The 20,189-nt window shown below is 43.9% G+C and overlaps 1 protein-coding gene across 2 annotated transcripts in view; it reads right to left on the reverse strand.

The window, feature by feature from the left end:
- The window catches only part of mcf2a (MCF.2 cell line derived transforming sequence a), a 208,664-nt gene that overhangs the window by 36,037 nt on the left and 152,438 nt on the right, over positions 1–20,189 (reverse strand). Inside the window, exons 24-27 of one of the 2 annotated variants that reach the window (XM_068047099.1) lie at positions 12,494–12,572; positions 5,383–5,434; positions 5,039–5,148; positions 1,780–1,874 (exon numbers count right to left, since the gene is read on the reverse strand). In XM_068047099.1, the coding sequence (XP_067903200.1) occupies positions 1,780–1,874; positions 5,039–5,148; positions 5,383–5,434; positions 12,494–12,572 (336 nt within the window). Of the gene's footprint in view, positions 1–1,779; positions 1,875–5,038; positions 5,149–5,382; positions 5,435–12,493; positions 12,573–20,189 lie in introns of those variants that run through there. The other variant, XR_010976419.1, reaches the window with a different exon arrangement.

Raw genomic sequence — 20,189 nt, forward strand, 5'->3', positions numbered from 1 at the left:
GATACTCTCTGCCTCATGGATGCTCCATAGTGTCCCCAGCTGCTGCTCGAGCTCTGAAACCCGGGCTTCCAGGAGCTGCAGCTGGAGACACTTCCTGCACACATGCTGGTCCCGGGCACTGGAATTGTTCTCGGCTTCCGACATAGAGCACAAGGAGCACACCACGGCTTTGAGCTCTCCTACCATGACTTAACCCTTTAAATTAAACCTTTTGGAAGATGCTTAATATCAATTACTCTAGGGCCCTTCTTCCCTGGTCCTCATTACTATAGGACTCCCTAAAAAGCACTACTATATATGAAAATAAACTGCAGACTTTTCTTACCTTAGTTTCTAAGCCAGCTACTTAGAGTTATCCCTAACAGCAGTTACTCACCAACCACTCACCTTGCAGCTTTCCTGTGATGTCACTGTTGACTTTTTTATTCAAACTCCGGTGCGCCTGGACTGCTCTCCCAGAAGGTAAGAGACTGGGCCTCGATCCTCAGGTTCAATTTATAGGCTCCGCTCTCGGCGTTCTCCCCATAGGTCTGCTCCGCTCCGCTCCCAGAAGGAAAGAGACTGGGCCTCGATCCTCAGGTTCGATTTATAGGCTCCGCTCTCGGCGTTCTCCCCACAGGCCCGCTCCGCTCCCGGAAGGTAAGATCAGGTGGGTAAGTGGAGTTTGGGTACAAGATCTTCTTGAATGGAGGAGCAGGTTCGAGGGGCCATAAGGGCTATTCCTGCTCCTATTTCTTATGTTCTTATGTATGCCGGTATGGGTGGCCACCTAGATGTAACTGGAGATCAGGTCTTCCGTGGAGACACTATGCATCCTATTGACTTCCCAAACATGAGTTAAAATCCCCCCTTTTCTGTCTATCTTAAAAATGTAGTCCTATAAATGCTGTGGCTACAAGTGCAGGCCAGAAGCTGGGAATTCTGTGGTGAGTAACTCACCTCCTGACTCCCCAAAGTCTGTCCACCATTAACAAGGCACAAGTCAGGAGTGTGATGGAATACTCTCCACTTGCCTGGATGGGTGCAGATGCAACAACACTCAAGAAGCTCGACACCATCCAGGACAAAACAGCTCTCTTGATTGGCACCCCATCCACCACCTTAAACATTCAATCTCTCGGCCAATGACGCACTGTGGCAGCAGTGTGTACCATCTACAAGATGCACTGCAGCACCTCACCAAGCCTTCTTCGACAGTACTTTCCAAATCCAGGACCTCTACCAACTAGAAGGACAAGGGCAGCAAATACATGGGAACACCACCACCTTAAAATTCCCCTCCAAGTCACACACCATCCTGACTTGGAACTATATCGCCGTTTCTTCACTGTCACTTGGTCAAAATCCTGGAACTCTCTCCCTAACAACAATGTGGGTGTACCTACATGAGATGGACTGCAGCTGTTCAAGGGGACAACTTACCACCACCTTCTCAAGGGCAATTAGGGATGGACAAGAAATGCTGGCCTAGCCAATGATGCTCACATCCCATGAAAGAATAACAAAAAGTAAAATGGCCAACTGGACAAGATACTCTCTGTGACCAGCAGAACAATGTGCTTGCAATGGCCAAATAGGCAAAGTACTAGAGGTGTCTCAGCAATTGTGGCTTTGAGATAAGTAACTAACTCCAGGAGAAGGGACAAAACAGTGGTCTGGGAGAGGGAAGGGAGTGGTCAAGAATCTACTGATAAACAAAATCTATTCAGAATGATTAAAAGTATTTTAAACAAAACAGATTTCTGACATTCGGGTCATGTATCTGAAGGAGTCACTGACCAACTGGTTAGTATCCTCCTCCTCTGTATCATTATTACTGGACCAGCCGTCATTTCCCTCTGAGGCTTCATTAAAACGCAATGTTCCAGACCAGTCTGTGAGGAGAGAGAAACATGAGTCAGATAACAGTTTCATATTTCATTCTTGTTACAATATTGTATTTGCTGTGTAAGAGGGGTGCAGTAGTATAGTGCTTATGTTACAGAACTAATAACCCAGAGAATGGGAATTCAAATCCCACTATGGCAGTTTGAGAATTTGAACTCAGTTTTATAAAAAGAAATCTGGAAGCAAAAAGCTGCTTTCAGTAAAAGTGACTATGAAATGAATGCCCTTTCGTGAAGGGAATCTGCCGTCCTTACCTGGTCTGGCCTACATGTGACTCCAGACCCACAGCAATGTTGCCAACTCTTAACTGCCCTCTGAAGTGGCCTAGCAAATCATTCAGTTGTGTCAAACCCACATGGACAGCAGCAATTAAAGAAGACGGTTCACCACCAACTTCTCAGGGAAATGAGGGATAGGCAATAAAAGCCAGACTTGTCAGTGACACTCGCATCTCAAGAATGAATCAAGACAAAAATAGTAAATAAAACCAGTCATTGTGACCTTGTTAGCATTCAAGCTTCCTTTTCAAAGCAGCACTAATTAGTAGTCGAACGACCACTACTATTAAGCCTAACACTGTCACTACTACTCCACTGTCAGTGGTAAGTGAAGCTTTACTTGCAGCAGTGCCGTGTCAGCCATGGTTCGGTGGGTTGTACTCATGGTCTCTGAGTCAGGAGGTTGTGGGTTCAAAACCAATTTCAGTACCTGAGCATCAAAATTTATGCTGACACTTCCAGTGCCAATGGAGTGCTGCACAGTCAAAGGTGCCATTTTTCAGATGAGACGTTAAACTGAGGACCTGTCTGCCCGAACACAGGAAATAGGAGCAGGAGAAGGCCATTCGGCCCCTCGAGCCTGGTCCACCATCCAACTAGATCCTGGCTGATCTTCTACTTCAATGCCATTTTCCTGCACTATCCCCATATCCCTTTAATATCCAGATATCTATCAATCTTTGTCTTGAATATACTCAATGACTCAGCATCCACTGCCCTCTGGATTAGAGAATTCCAAAAGGCTGTCGAGCCCTGTTAAGAATTTTGTATACTTCAATAAGATCACTTCACATTCTTTTAAACTCTAGAGAATACAGGCCCAGTCTCCTCAATCGCTCCTCATAGGACAATCCTGCCACTCCAGGGATCAGTCTGGTGAATCTTTGTTGCACTCCCTCTATGGCAAGTCTATACATTTTTAGGTAAGAAGACCAAAACTGTACACAATACTCAAGATGCGGTCTTACCAAGGTTCTATACAATTGCAGCAAGACATCTTTACTCCCCTTGCAATAAAGGCCAACACACAATTTGCCTTCCTAATTGCTTGTTGCCCCTGCATGTTAGCCTTCAGTGTCTTATGAACAAGGACACCCAGGTCCTTTTGGACATCAACACTTCCCAATCTCTCTCCATTTAAGAAATACTGCTTTCTTTTCTTTCATTTCTGCTTTTCCTCATTATATTCCATTTGCTATGTTCTTGTCCACTCACTTACCTGTCTAATTCCCCTTCAAGCGTCTTTGCATCATCCTCACAGCTCACATGCCCATCCCCACCTAGTTTTGTGTCATCAGCAAACTTGGAAATATTACCTTTGGTTCCCACATCCAAATCATTTGTATGGATTGTGAATAGCTGGGGCCCAAACACTGATTCTTGCAGAACCTCACTAGTCACAGCCTGCCAACTTGAGAATGACCCGTTTATTCCTACTCTGTTTTCTGTCTATTATCCAATTCTCAATCCATGCCAGTATATTACCCCCAATCCCATGTGCTCTAATTTTGCACACTAACCTCCTGTGTGGGACCTTATTGAAAGCCTTCTGAAAATCTAAATACACCACATCCACTGTTTCCCCTCATCTATTCTGCTAGTTACATTCTATCAGGTGAATGCAAAAGATCCAATGATACTATTTTGAAGAAAACCAGGGGAGCTATCCTGGGTGTGCTGGCCAATATTTATCTCTCAATCAACAACACTAAAACAGATTATCTGGCCATTATCACATTACTGTTTGTGTGAGCTTGCTGGGCACAAATTGGCTGCTGCATTTCCTACATTACAACAATGACTCCACTTTAAAAGTACTTCAATGGTTGTACAGTGCTTTGGGATATCCTGTGGTTGGGAAAGGTGCTATACAAATGCAAGTCTTTCTTTCTTTTCCATGCAATCATTGACTCTCAGGATACCCGGGCTACTGACGGTGGCATCATGGTGCCGAAGTGAGAGAAGCTTTGAGCTACAAGAGAATGAAGGACTGAAAACATCACAGGGATCAAAAGAACAACCATCGAGGTTACGTGAAGCTTGTGCTGGACCATGTCTGTCTCAACTATCAGCCTGCACAGTGATAAACACACACATTTGCAATCAGAGTGTTTAATCAGCTTTAGACAAAGCTTTGTTAGTGGTGTGAATTTCAGGCCTGACTGCGTTCTTGGAACTGTCTGTTCTGCGGAGCTGAATTTACATTGCAGGAAATATCACATCAGCCTTAGCACTTCCTCACAAAACCATAAACTTAGACTCCCTTCATTAGTGGTACCGTAATCATTGTGAATTGTATAGTAACTGAGTATTTTAATGTATTCCGGTAGTGGGCATTAGGTGACGATTCACTTGTGCTTCTATATATAGGAACAGACTGAAACAGTGGTTATGGGGTTAGGAGGTGCATGCTTGTAATGTGTATCCCTGTAAATAAAAGCTTGTGAAGTGTGTAAAGATTAGGCTCCAGTTCAATCCTTCACCACCTGGCTTTCTGGAGTAGAACAATCCTCGAGTACAAGGGTCACACCACGATTCCCACTGTGACTATAACTGGTACCAACCACTATCTGTGCTACCATTACTATTATCACTAACTCTGTTGCTATGGAAGTTCTAAGTGTAACCAAGAGAGAGTTTTGTGAGAGCCGGTTTTGAGGCTGACTCAATATAAATTTATCCCCACAGAACAGACAGGTCCAGGAGCACAGTCAGCCCAAAAACCGCACCACCAGCGAAGAAGCCTCGCTTAAAGTTGATTAAACATTCTGATTAGTAATTTTTGTAATTGGCTCTGTGAGGATGCAGACTTTACATTAAAAGTTGCCTGACTCTTTAAGCTCCGATGTGTGAAAGGAGTTAGTCAGCAGTACCTTTCCGTGCGGAGAGATGCTGTGGCGACAAAGGGAAGTTTGCTAAAACCACAGGACTCATGAGATCAGAATCATTTTCCTCGGAACTGAGAGTGGCTGCTTTCTGTTTCCTGTAGGGGGTTAAAAAAAACAATCAGAAAGTTAGCCTAGATTGGATATAATGGAATTCTTTAGCCGTAGATCAACTTTCACACTTGAGAATTTGCTCAGGTCTCTACAACTGCACAAGTCTTATCTCTAAGATTGCACTAGCCTAATGCAAACTTGATTAGATATATTTTATTCCTTTGCAAGGCAAACACAGCGTATTGTCATTTGCTTTTATGGACTATTTTAACACTTACCCTGGGGATAGGAGAATCTGATCTGTAAGATGATGAGGAGATTGGCTGTCTTCTGTGAAACAGAGTTATAGTGAGATAATTATCAGGCATTGCGATAACCTGTATCCTGTTTCAACCAGTCTCAATAAAATGAATGGCCCCGATAAAGCGGAAATGAAATTCTTTAGTGCAAGTAACTATTGAGGCAGTCACTGGGAAATCACTTAAAAGGGAATTGGTATTTAAGACCGAAGGTTATAAAAGGATAAGAGAGATGGAACAACAGTAACAATCGGGACAGGCCCCTTGAGCCCATTCTGCCATTCAATTAGATCATGGTGAATCTTTATCTTAACTTCATTTACACATTTTGGTTCCACAACCATTAATATCCTTATCTAACAACAATCTATCAATCTCAGTTTTGAAATGTACAATTGATCCCCAGCCTCATGTGACCTGGATCCTTTTTGTCTACTTCATCGCAATTATTGTTTTCATCTTTCAAACAACTTTGCAGCAATATCTTAAAGCCTGATTTACTATGGCATTTCATTATCAATGTAAGGACAATTTTAGCAGGTGGAACCAAATTTAGACCACTAGCAAACTAAGAGCGCAACAGAAAACTCAGAGCCGACTCCCTCCTCAGAACAATCACAAATATGGAAGGTACCCATCAGCAGAGCAGCCCCCACTCCCACCCTTTCCCCCAAATCATGCAGTTACCCAAACACAGCCAACGACTATAGAACACATCTTTATCAGCCAATGAAAACAACACAAGGCAACTATAGACCAGATACAACCGTCAGGGATCAACTCGTGCCCAATCCATCAAAGCTGTCAGGGACCAAGATCCATCAATCCCACCAGACTGCCAGTAATCAACTGTTTTATCACTGTCACTGGATATTACTATTGCTGGATTACCACCAAACCTGGAGTACCATCAACACGAGATTACTGCTATCTCTGGATTGGCATAACATCTTAGACCATAGAAGGCGGCCATTCAGTTCATCGTGCCTGTGCCAGCTCTTCCAGTTAGTCCCATTCCCCTGTTCTCTCCCCACAGCCTGGCAAATCTTTCTCCATCAAGTATTTATCCAATTCCCTTCTGAAAGTTTCTACTGAATCAGCTTCCACCACCTTTTCAAGCAGCACATTCCAGATCACACAAACTTGCTGTGTTAAAAAAGTCCTCATCTCCTCTCCAGCTCTTCTGCCAATTGTCTTAAATCTGTAAACCTCTGGCTACTGACCCTCCTTCCGCTGGAACACTCTCTCCTCATTTAGTCGAACAAAACCCCTCATGATTTTGAACACCTCTACTAAATTTCCATTTAACCTTCTTTGCTCTAAAGAGAGCAACCTCAGCTCCTCCAGTCTCTCAACATAACTGAAGCTCCCCATCCCTGGTACCATTCTAGTAAATCTCTCTTGCGCCCTGCCCAAGGTCTTGATATCCTTCCTGTAGTGTGGTGCCCAGAATTGGACACAATGCTCCAGCTAAAGCCTAGTCAGTGATTCTTAATGGTTTAGCATTGTATCCCCAGCATGAAACACAAATGGCTAAGACAGTGAGAAACTATTAAAGATATAAAAAATGGCACCCTCTGTGCCTCACCATTTCCAATAACGGGGAATTTGGGGCGGCACATTGGCGCAGTGGTTAGCACTGCAGCCTCACAGCTCCAGCGACCCGGGTTCAATTCTGGGTACTGCCTGTGTGGAGTTTGCAAGTTCTCCCTGTGTCTGCGTGGGTTTCCTCCGGGTGCTCCGGTTTCCTCCCACATGCCAAAGACTTGCAGGTTAATAGGTTAATTGGTCATTATAAATTGCCCCTAGTATAGGTGGTAGGGAAATATAGGGACAGGTGGGGATGTGGTAAGAATATGGAATTAGTGTAGGATTAGTATAAATGGGTGGTTGATGGTCGGCACAGACTCGGTGGGCCAAAGGGCCTGTTTCAGTGCTGTATCTCTAAACTAAAACTAAACTAAAGTGCCTTAATTGGCCAAATCTGGGCATTTGGCAAATTACCCCCCCACCCCAAAATAATAGCCAGTTAGGCGTCAGGTCAGTCTAGTGCTTATCCCCAGGAGGAAGTTAGTACCATAGTGGAGTCCTGTCATGCTAATAATTAAGTCTGGCAGCCCAAATGATGACGATATCCAAGCGAACAGTATATCAGCAGGTAGCAATTGCTGATGTGTTGTTAATCCCGTGATCTCTGATCTTTACTGCAAAGTTGGCAATGTTAGTTAGCAATTGCTGCATGGACTCTCCTCCCTGATATGCTGCTCAGAATATAGAATGGTATAGCACAGTAACAGGCCACTGCCCCTGTGTCGGAAATATTAGCGCTAGAATCACTGCTACAAACTTGGTGAACAGTGCTCAGTTGCGCGGTCATTGGACTTTGCAACACACTTTATGCTAGGGTGATACATAACAAAAACTTGCATCTATATAGCGCCTTTGAAGTAGTTAAATGTCCCAAGGTGCTTCACAGGAACATTATTAAACAAAATTTGACACTGAGCCATATAAGGAGATATTAGTATAGGTCACAGAGTATACAGCACAGAAACAGGCCCTTCGGCCCACCGTGTCCATGCCAGCCATCAAGCCTATCTATTCTAATCCCATTGTCCAGCACTCGGCCCGTAGCCTTGTATGCTATGGCGTTTCAAGTGCTCATCTAAATACTTCTGCCTCTACCATCCCTTCAGGCAGTGTTCCAGATTCCAACCACCCTCTGGGTGAAAAGATTCTCAAATCCCCTCTAAACCTCCTGCCCCTTACGTTAAATCTATGCCCCCTGGTTATTGATACCTCCGCTATGCCCTCATAATTTTGTACACCTCAATCAGGCCATCCCTGAGCCTCTTTGCTCGAAGGAAAACAACCCTAGCCTATCCAGTCTCTCTTCATAGCTGAAATGCTCCAGCTCAGGCAACATCCTGGCGAATCTCCTCTGCACCCTCTCCAGTGCAATCACATCCTTCCAATAGTGCGGTGACCAGAACTGTACACAGTACTGCAGCTGTGGCCTAACTAGCATTTTAGACAGCTCCATCATAACCTCCCTGTTCTTATATTCTATGCCTCGGCTAATAAAGGCAAGTATCCCATATGCCTTCCCAACCATCTTATCTACCTGTGCTGCTGCCTTCAGTGATCTATGGACAAGTACACCAAGGTCCCTCTGACCCTCTGTACTTCCGAGGATCCTACCATCCATTGTATATTCCCTTGCTTTGTTAGTCCTCCCAAAATGCATCACCTCACATTTCTCAGGATTAAATTCCATTTGCCACTGCTCTGCCCATCTTACCAGCCCATCTATATTGTCCTGTAATCTAAGGCTTTCCTCCTCACTATTTACAACACCACCAATTTTCCTGTCATCTGCGAACTAACTAATCATACCTCCTATATTCACGTCTAAATCGTTAATGTGCACTACAAACAGCAAGGGTCCCAGCACCGATCCCTGCGGTACACCACTCGTCACAGACTTCCACTCGCAAAAACAACCCTCGACCATCACCCTCTACCTCCTGCCACTAAGCCAATTTTGGATCCAATTTGCGAAATTGCTCTGGATCCCATGGGCTCTTACTTTCTTGACCAATCGCCCCTGCAGGACCTTATCAAAAGCCTTACTGAAGTCCATGTGGACTACATCAACTGCTTTACCCTCATCTACACACCTAGTCACCTCCTCGAAAAATTCAATCGTTAGTTAGACATGATCTCCCACTGGCAAAGCCATGCTGACTATCCTTGATTAATCCCTGCCTCTCCAAGTGGAGATTAATCCTGTCCCTCAGAATTTTTTCCAATAGTTTCCCAACCACTGACGTTCGACTCATTGGCCTGTAATTACCTGGTTTATCCCTACTACTCTTCTTGAATAATGGCAGCACATTATGGGAGGCAGTGGCGTAGTGGTATTGTCACTGGACTAGTAACCCAGCGACCCAGGGTATTTCTCTGGGGACATGGGTTCGAATCCCACCACAGCAGAAGGTGGAATTTGAATTCAATTAATAAATCTGGAATTAAAAAGCTAGTCTAATGATGGCCATGAAACCATTGTTGATTGTTGTAAAGACCCATCTGGTTCACTAATGTCCTTTAGGGAAGGAAATCTGCTGTCCTTACCTGGTCTGGCCTACATGTGACTGCAGACCCACAGCAATGTGGTTGACTTTTACATGCCCTCTGAAATGGCCTAGCAAGCCACTCAGTTCACCAACACTTCTCAAGGGCAATTAGGGATGGGCAATAAATGCTGGCCTGGCCAGTGACGCCCACATCCCATAAATGAATTTAAAAAAACATTCGCTGTCCTCCAGTACTCTGGCACCTAACCTGTGGCCAGAGAGGATCTGGAAATTTGTGTCAGAGCCCCCGCTATCTCCTCCCTTGCCTCACATAGCAGCCTGGGATACATCTCATCTGGACCTGGGGATTTATCCACTTTTAAGCCTGCTAAAACCACTACTACCTCCTCCCTTTCAATGCTAATTTGTTCAAGTATATCACAATCCCTCTCCCTGACCTCTACACCTACATCGTCCTTCTCCATAGTGAACACAGATGAAAAGTAATCATTTAAACCTCACCTACGTCCTCCGACTCCACACACAGATTGTCACTTTGGTCCTTAACGGGGTCCTACTTTTTCCTGCTTATCCTCTTGCCCTTAATATACTTATAAAACGCCTTGGGATTTTTCTCTATCTTGCGCGTCAGTGTTTTTTCAAGTCCCCTCTTCGCTCTCCTAATTACTTTTTTAAGTAACCCCCAACACTTTCTGTACTCCTGTAGGGCCTCTGCTGTTTTCAGCCCTCTGAATCGGCCATAAGCCTCCTTTTTTTCCCCCTTATCCTATCCTCTATATCCCTTGACAGCCAGGGTTCCCTGGATTGATTGGTCCTACCTTTATGGGAACATGTTGGCCCTGAACTCAAAAGCTTAGTGAAAGAGGTAGAATTTATGAAGCATCTAAAAGGAGGAGAGAGAGGCAGAGAGGTTTAGGGAGAGAATTCCAGAGCTTGGGGGTACAGGCAGCTGAAGGCATTGGCGCCAATGGTGCAGCAATTAAAATCAAGGATGCGCAAGAGTCCAGAATTGGAGGTACTCAGATCTTAGAGGGTTTGTGGGGCTTTTTCTTTAATTTATTCATGGGATGTGAGTGTTGCTGGCCAGGCCAGCATTTACTGCCCATTCTCAATTGCCCATGAGAAGGTGGTAGTGAGCCGCATTCTTGAACTGCTGCACTCTGTGTGGTGTAGATACACCCACAGCGGTGTTAGGGAGGGAGTTCCAGGATTTTCACCCAGTGAGGAGGTTACAGAGGTAGGGGCGGTTGAGAAGCCATGGAGAGATTTGTAAACAAGCACAAGAGTTTTTAAATCGACACATTGTCAGACCAGGAGCCACTGTAGGTCAGCAAGCACAGCTGAGGAAGTCTAAAACTTTAAAAGTGGCCATAAAATGACGAGGCAGATTTTCTGGTTCCTGGGCATATTGAATTGCCTGACAGCAGCAATTACAGGACAATTGGGTGGGAAGGAGCGCCAGCCATAAGGAAGCCTGGATCTCAATGCATAGAAAATCGTTAAGGCTTCCTTACATCGGAACTGGAAGAGGCCATTCAGCCCCTCCAAACTAACTCTGCCATTGAATTAGATCATAACTGATCTACACCTCAACTTCATATATGAGCCATTTAGCTCCATGCCCTTCTATACCCTTACCCAACAAAATCTATCAATCTAAGTTTTGAAAATTGCAAGTGGCCCCAGCATCCTACATTACAACAGTGACTACATTTCAAAAAGTACTTCATTGGCTCCAAAGGGACATCCTGAGGTCGTGAAAGGTACTTTAAAAATGCAAGTTTTTCTTTCTTCCACAGCCTTTTGAGGGAAGAGAGGTTCTGATTTCTATTATGCTTTGTGTGGAAGAGCACTTCCTGACGTCACCCTGAATGGACTAGTTCTAATTTTAAGGTCAACCCCCCCTTGCGGTTTAAGGTTGATCCCACCTTCTCGAGCCAGCGACACTCACATCCCATGAATGAATAAAAAAAGATCTGGGCTCCCAGCACCAGAAGAAATAGTTCCCATCAACTCTATCGCATCCTTTTATCATTTAAACACCTTGATCAGATCACTCCTCAGAACTCCTTACAAACCAAGTCTATGCAACCTGCCCTCTTAATTTCACCTGCAAGCCCCACTATCATTGTGGTGAATCTGCACTGCACTCCCTCCAAGGTCAACACATCTTTCCCCAGTGTCACCTTCCCCCCAATTTACCACCATGTGTTGCACATAGGTGATCCGATACATTAAGGGCCAGGAGGAGGGAAATCTACCCACTGGTCCAAAAGAGGAACATCATGCATTTGTTGTCCCTGGCTTGCAGAGCACTCACATCGGAAGTTAGCCAGCAGACACGCAAAGTATTTGATAAAAGCTGTTACTGCATAATTTGGACAGGGCTGGAATTTTCCATGATCATTAGATGCAATTTGAAGAGTTAATGATGCTCAGTGTCAGTTTAGCTTTATTGGTAGCAGTTATACTTCTAGGTCCAGGGGCAGATGAAGAGAATTTGTTTTTGTTTTTACACAGAGAGTTGTTGTGATCTGGAATGTGCTGCCTGAAAAGGTGGCAGAAGCAGATTCAAAAATAACTTTCAAACTGGATAAATACTTGAAGGGAAATATTTGCAAGGCTATGGAGAAAAAGTAGGGGAATGGGACCAATTGGATTGCTCTTTCAAGGAGCTAGTACAGGCACAATAGGCTGAATGGCCTCTGTGCTTTCAGCTTCTCTGATTCTAATTCAACAAGATTGTATATTCAAAACCTGATTACAAATGGCCAGCCAGACCCAAACCAAATATTACCTGGACAGTACTGATATATACAGTGTGTATGGCTACTGCCTATCGAGAAATCAGCAAGGTGGGAATCATGACTCTGAAGTTAGGTTTTCTCACTCTATTGCACAGTTAGAAGCAGCGCCTAACCTAGTCATCACTTTTCAACATAATAGTGAAAGAAATTTCTAGAATCCAGCATCAGCACAAAGCAGCAAAGTACCTCGGAGAAGTCTCTGTTGATTTGTTAGCACTTTCCTCATCTCACTCAACCAGGCCATCTTAACATCCACTGTTGGAGCCTGAGAAGAGATAGAGAATATCGTACTGCACTGGGTAAATACTTTAAACCTTACTCATCTGTGAAAAAGGTGTTTGGTTCCTTAGATCTTGAATACAGACATGTCAAATAACACGCTCGCACACATTGCAGCTGATTTAAAAATAGGCGACTGATCTTTGGGCGTGTGTTTGGCAGCGATCACAGATAGTGATGTTTCCGACTGGCCCCTCCGCTCATTGACCAGGGTGGGGCCGGGGGGGGTGGTGGAGGGAGGGAGGGCAAGGCGATGGTAGAAACAAAAACGTTTTAGATGCTTTTTCTCCAGCCCAATCTGAGCTTCACTGACCGCCTCTCAGAGAGAGGGATGTACCTCTGAGTCCCCTCACCTGGGTCCTGGGAAGGCACTGTACCGTTGAAAAGAGAGGATGTCCTTGAGAGGGCAAGGAGAGAATCCATTGGTTTGAGTTGAGAAGCAAGAAAGGTTTGATCACGCTGCTGGGGATATTCTATAGATCTCCAAATAATGAGAGAGAAATAGATGAACAAATCTGCAGGGAAATCAGAGATGTGCAAGAACTATAGAGTGGTGATACTGGGGGACTTTAATTACCCAAAAATTCATTGGAATAATGTTAGAATAAAGGGTAAGGAGGGGAACGAATTTCTGAAATGTGTTCAGGAGAACTTCCTTGACCAGTATGTTTTTGGTCCAGCTAGAAAGGAGGCTGTGCTGGATCTGAGCTGAGCCAAGTGGATCAAGTGTCTGTGGGACAGCAGTGGGATAAGGGTGATCATCAGAGCATAAAGTTTAGATTAGTAATGGAGAAGAGCAAGGAGCAATATAAAGTGGAACTTCTAAATTGGAAGAGAACTGACTTCAATGGGATGAGAGGGGATGCAGCCAGGTTAAAACAGAACCAAAGACTGGCAGGAAAAACAGTAACGGAACAAAGGAGAAGATGTTTCAGATACAGACTAGATACATTCCAACAAGGAGAAAAGGTAAGGGAACTAAAGTCAGGGCTCTTTGGTTGATGAGGGAGTTAGAGAATATGATAAAACAAAAAAAAAGTGTATGATGCATGTCAGGCGAATTCTTCAACCAGACCAAAACTGAGTTGAGAGGGGAAGGGAAGAGGTAAATAAGACTGGCAAAGAGAGAATATAAGAATAGAATGTCAGTCAACAATAAAGTTTCTACAAAAATCTTCTACCGGCATGTAAAAAGTAAGCGGGTCATAAGAGGTGGGATGGGGCCTATTAAAGACAAAGAAGGCGATATATGCTTCGAGGGGCAGGGCAAGGTTTGAGTACTCACTCTATCGGTGTTTACTAAGAAAGAGGAGCTGACAAAATATTAGGAGAAGCAGAGATGGTAGAAGCAATGGAAAGGGTAACATTTGATAGGCAGGATGTACTGGAAAGGCTGGCTATGCTTAGAGTGGATAAGTGGCCTGGTACAGATGGCTTACAGCCCAGATTGCGAAGGGAAGTGGGAGTGTAGATAGCCAAAGGGCTTAACATAAACTTTCAACCTTGCCTCAATATGGGGGAGGTGCCAGAGGATTGGAGAGTGGCAAATTGTGACGCCCTTATTCAAGAAAGGGTGAAAGAGCATTCTATTACATTGGATTGCATTACAGAGCAGATATGGCACAGGAACAGGCCATTCGGCCCAACCAGTTCATGATAGCGTTTGTGCTCCACTCGAGCCTCCTCCCATTTTTCCTCAACTAAATCTATTGTCATAACCCTCTATTCCATTCTCCCTCATGTGTGTCTGGCTTCCCCTTAAATGCATCTATACTATTCACTTCAACTACTCCCTGTGAGAGCAAGTTCCACATTCGCACCACTCTTTGGATGAAGAAGTTTCTTCTGAATTCCCTGTTGGATTTCTTGCTATCTTATATCAATGACCTCTAGTTTTGCTCTTCCCCACAAGTGGAAACATTTTCTCTGTATCCACTCTATTAAAACCTTTCATAATTTTAAAGACCTCTAATGGGTCACCCCCTCACTCAAGAGAAAACAGACCCAGCCTGTTCATCCTTTCCTGATATGTATACCCATGCATTTCTGTTATCATCCTTGTAAACCTTCTCTACACTCTCTCCAGTATCTCTATATCCTTTTTATAAATATGCTGACCAGAACTGCACGCAGTACTCTAAGGGTGATCTAACCAAAATTCGATGCAGGTTTAATATAGCTTCCCTACTTTTCAATTCTATCCCTCTAGAAATAAAGCCGAGTGTTTGGTTTGCATTTTTCATGGCTTTGCAAAGCGTGGCACAACTTCGTGATTGGTGTATTTGTACTCCAAGATCTTTTTGTTCCTCTATCCGACCTAGACTCACACCTTCCAAGTAACAAGTGATCTCCCTATTCTTCCTATCAAAATGTACTACCTCACATTTATCTGTGTTGAATTTCATTGGCCAATTATTTGTCCATTCTATAATTTGTTGCAGTCCTCCACAGTATTGACTATTGCCCCCGCCTCCCATTTGCATCATTCACAAATTTAGAAATTGTGTTTTTTATTCCAAAGACCAAATCATTAATATAAATTGTGAACAACAGTGTTCCTAGCACTGATCCTTGTGGAACAGCACTTACCACCTTCTACAATTCTGAATAACTACCGTTTACTCCCACTCTCTGCTTTCTGTCTTGAAGCCAGCTAGCGATCCATTCTGACACTTGTCCCCTGACACCACATTCTCTGACCTTATTCATCAGTCTATTATAGGGCACCTTATCAAAGGACTTTTGAAAATCCATATAAATTACATCGACTGCATTACCATTGTCTATTCTCCCTGTTATCTGTTCAAACAATTCAAGAAGATTGATCAAGCAAGATTTTCCCTTTTGAAAGCTGACAATTCATCATTTTACTTTATTTTCTAGATGCTCTTATATTCTCTCCTTCAGTAGGGATTCCATTATTTTTCCTACCAATGATGTTAAGCTGGCTAGTCCATAATTCCCTGGACGCATTCTGGCCCCCTTCTTAATTATAGGAATTACATTAGCTATCCACCAGTCCTCTGGCACTATACCTTTTTCTAACGAGTTATTAAATATGTGTAGTAATAAATATGTATCTCTTCCCTAGATTCTTTTAAAATGCGTGGATGCAATCCATCTGAGCCAGGAGCTTTATCCTCTGAGTTTGATTAGATTATTTAATACATACTTTAAAAAATATTTTTAAATGCTCTTATCTCATTAGTCATCTCATCCTTGGAAGTCACGTTTACCTCCTTGGTTCTATCTCCCTGGTAAATACCAAAGTGAAATAATTATTTAATATGTCTCCCATTTCTTTATTATTACCTGTATTATCCTATCTATCCCTTATTGGTCGTATTCCCATCACAGCCTTCCTTTTTTAATTGATGTGCCTGTAAAATATTTGACTATTTTGTTTTATGTTCCTTGATAATTTACTTTCATAGTTCCCCTTTGTCTTCTTGTTTTTTTGACTTCCCTCATAATCTCATTATATTCTCTCATCAATTTTTAAAAATTCGTTTCATGGGATATGGGCATCACTGGGAAGGCCAGCTGCCCATCTCTAATTTCCCTCAAGAAGGTGGTGGCAAGCCAGCTTCATGAACTGCTGTAGTCCATGTGGGGCAGGTACACCTACAGTGCTGTTAGAGAGGGAGTTCCAGGACATTGGCCCAATGACAGTGAAGGAACGGCGATATAGTTCCAAGTCAGGATGGTGTGTGCCTTGGAGGGGAACTTGCAGGTGCTGGTGTTCCAATGCGTCTGCTGCCCTTGTCCTTCTATGTGGAAGAGGTTGCAGGTTTGGAAGGTGCTGTCGAAGGAGGCGTGGTGAGTTGCGGCAGTGCATCTTGCATATGGTATACACTGCTACCACTGTGCGTTGTTGGCGGAGGGAGTAAATGTTTAAGGTGGTGGATCAGGTGCCAATCAAGTGGGCTGCTTTGTCCTGGATGGTATCAAGCTTCCTGAGTGTTGTTGGAGCTGAAAATGGAGAGTATCCCATAACACTCCTGACTTGTGCCTTGTAGATGGTGGACAGGTTTTGGGGAGTTAGGAGATGGATTACTCGCTGCAGAATTCCCAGCCTCTGACCTGTACTTGTAGTCACAGCAATTATGTGGCTGCTCCAGTTCAGTTCTGGTCATTGGTAACCTCCAGGGTGTTGAAAGCGGGGGATTCAGTGACAGTAATGTCTTTGAATGTCAAGGAGAAAAGGTTAGATTTTCTCTTGTTCGAGATAGACGTTGCCTGGCACTTGTGTGGCACGATCGTTACTTGCCGCTTATCAGCCCAAGCCTGAATGTTGCCCAGGTCTTGCTACATATGGACACGGACTGCTTCAGTATCTGAGGAGTGGTGAACGGTACTGAACATCATACAATCATCAGCGAACTTCCCCACTTCTGACCTTATGATGGAGGGAAGGCCAATGATGAAGCAGCTGAAGAAGGTTGGGCCTCAGACACTACCCTGAGGAACTCCTGCAGTGATGATCTAGGGCTGAGATGATTGGCTTCCAACAACCACATCATGCACTCCTCTGCTGTCTATGTATTTAATGGATGCCTCTTCCCTAGCCCTCAATTGTTCCCTTATGTCTTACTCATCCATGGACTCTTACTAGTGTTTAGTTTGATCTTTCCTTTTCGTGGACTATATTTTTCCTGCACTTTGTTGAAGACAGTTTTACAATGTTTCCCATTGTTGTTCTACATTGTTGTTTGCCAATATTGTTGCTCATTTTATTCTCCCAAGTTCTATTCTCAGCCCCTCAAAATCAGTTTTTCTCCAATCTATTAACGTGGTTTACACCATACTTATGTCTTTCTCAATTATCATCTGAAAGCGTATTATATTATGGTCACTATTGCCTGGCTGTTCCCTACTTTTACTTTTCTTATCTGCTCTGATTCATTCCCCATTACTCAAACCAATAGTGAACCTTCCCTTGTTGGGCTTTTTACATATTAGTTTAGAAAGCAGTCCTGTACACATTGTAGGAACTCCATTCTCTTATCCTCTTTACCTACCTCTTCTGTCCAATTAATATTGGGATAGTTGAAATCCCCCATGATCATTATTCTACGTTTTTTACACAACTCCCTAATTTGTCTGCATCTTTCTTCCACTACTGCCCTTCCACTATAAGGAGGTCTGTAGACTACACCTATTAGCGTGACTGATCCTTTATCATCTTTTATCTCTATCCATGTGGATTCTACTTTTGTCGTGCTGATAGCTACATTTCTTTTTTCTATGGCCATTGTTATTCCTAATAAGTGCAGCTATTCCACTTCCCCTTTTTCCCTCTCCATCTTTTCTAAATATGTTACACCCAGCAATGTTCAATTCCCAGTCCTGATTTTTATGTAGCCGTGTCTCAGTAATCCCTACTATGTCTGGTTCCTCCCAACACATGAATACCTCCATTTTCCCTGTTTTATTACAGACAGTGTGTGCATTGCTGTACAAACAGTTTAACTCATTTTTGATCGGATTTCCTCTCATTTTATGTTTAACCATCTTCTTAGACGCCTGTTCTATAACTCTGTTTATTCCCTTGCCATCAATGACCTCCCTTACTTTATTCTTTCCTATGCTCTCCTTCCCTGTTTAGTTTACATTTTGGCTGCTTACATTTTCTCCCCCCATCTTACTAGTTTTAAGCCTTTGCCACCTCCCTATTTACCCTTTGCACTTGGATATGGACCCCATTGCGGTTCAGTGGACCCCGTCCCATCCATATGGTTCCTTCCTGTTCCAGCACTGGCGCTGGAGTCCCATGAAAAAGAACCCCTCTTTCCCACACTAGCCCTTTAGCCACATGTTAACTAGCAACTACAGGCCTGTCAGTTTAACATCAGTGGTGGGTCAAGTTTTAGAAACAATAATCAGGGAAAAAAATCAACACCATTTGGAGAGGTTTGTGTTAATTAAGGAGAGCCAACATGGATTTGTAAAAATGCAGATTATGCTTGATGAATCTAATTGAATTTTTGATGAAGTAACAGAGAAGGTTGATCAAGGAAATGCAGTGAATGTTGTCTATATGGATTTTAAGAAAGCTTTGACATAGATGGCATCCTTCCACACAGCAAACAATCCATTTAGATGGGGTGTCTTCTCTTGGTGCACCTTTGTTGATGCTGTGAAGGCCAATCCTTGAGAGGCAGGTTCTGCCACAAATGCCGCAAGTGAAGCTGCCAAGTGAAGCTGTGAGTTGCTGTTTTTGATGCTGGTGCCTGTTGCCAAGCTGCTGTAGCAACTGGTCGTCATGGTAGTGCACACCAGTCCACAGGATGTGTCACTATTTCCCTCTTTCATCAGCTAGTGACTCTCAGGTGCAATAGTCCACATTTAGAGCCTTCATGTCACACTTGCAAGCATCCTTGAAGCACAGCTTTGGGTGCCCCACTGGTCGTCTGGCCCTGGCTACCTCACCATACAGAAGGTCCTTGTGTAAGAGACCATCTTCCATCCTGTGGACGTGTCCGATCCACCGAAGCCGCCTCTGTTTGATTAGTGCCAACGCACTTGGGAGCTTTGCCTTTGTGAGGACTGCCACATTTGTGATTCTGTCCTGCCAGGATATACGAATAATGTGACGCAGACAGCGAAGATGGAAATTACTGAGATTCTTTACCTGGTAACTGTAAGTCTCCCATGTTTCACAGCCATATAGCAAGGTTCTGAGGACATCGGCCTTATCAGCTTGGTCCTAAGGGTCTGCTTGGTGTTATCCCATGCAGGTTTTGAGAGTTGGCCAGAAGGGGTAGCTGCTTTCCCGAGGCATGTATCGAGCTCTGCATCAATGGACAGATTGTCTGTCACTGTGGGACCAAGGTAGCAGAATTTTGCTAACCACTTCCAATGGGGTGTTATTTAGTCTGATCGGGACAGAGATGCAACACCTTGGCCCATGACCACGGTTTTCTTGACTCTTATAGTCGAGGAGAACAAGTTACAAGCATGGGAGAGACAGTCCATGAGTCTTTGTACTGAGTTTCCGTGTGGGCGACTAGCACAGCATCATCGCAGCAGCATAGAGGAATTCTCTCATCGGGAAGCGATGTGTTTTTGTCTTTGCTTTCAGCCTTGATAGATTGTCGAGCTTACTGTCTGACCCAATGTGCAAGTCGACTCCTTCCATATTTGCAGGGAAGGCGAAGGTCAGGAGCATGCAGAAGGAAATGCCAGAGTGGGGGCTCGGACACAACCCTGTTTCACTCCATTCGTCAACCAAAACTGTTGAAAGTGAAGCCATCAAACTGTACAGTGCAGTGCATGTTGTCATGGAAGAGGCGGATGAGACTGAGGGGCTTCGGTGGACAGCCAATTTTTGCCAAAATCTTGTAAAGCCCTGCTCAGATGACGGTGTTGAATGCCTTAGTGAGAGCTACAAAAGTAAGGTAAAGGGGTATGCTTTATTCCCTACACTTTTCTTGTAGCTGGCTTATGGAGAAGATCATATCCACAGTAGATCTGCTAGCACGGAAACTGCACTGCGCTTCCGGGTACTCGGTCTGCAAGTAAATGGAGTCTTTTAAGCATGTCCCTAGCAAAGGCCTTCCCCGTGATGCTAAGGAGTGAAATTCCCCTGAATTTGTTGCAG

The sequence above is a fragment of the Heterodontus francisci genome, chromosome 15 (assembly GCF_036365525.1).
Source record: "Heterodontus francisci isolate sHetFra1 chromosome 15, sHetFra1.hap1, whole genome shotgun sequence".
NCBI lineage: Eukaryota > Metazoa > Chordata > Chondrichthyes > Heterodontiformes > Heterodontidae > Heterodontus > Heterodontus francisci.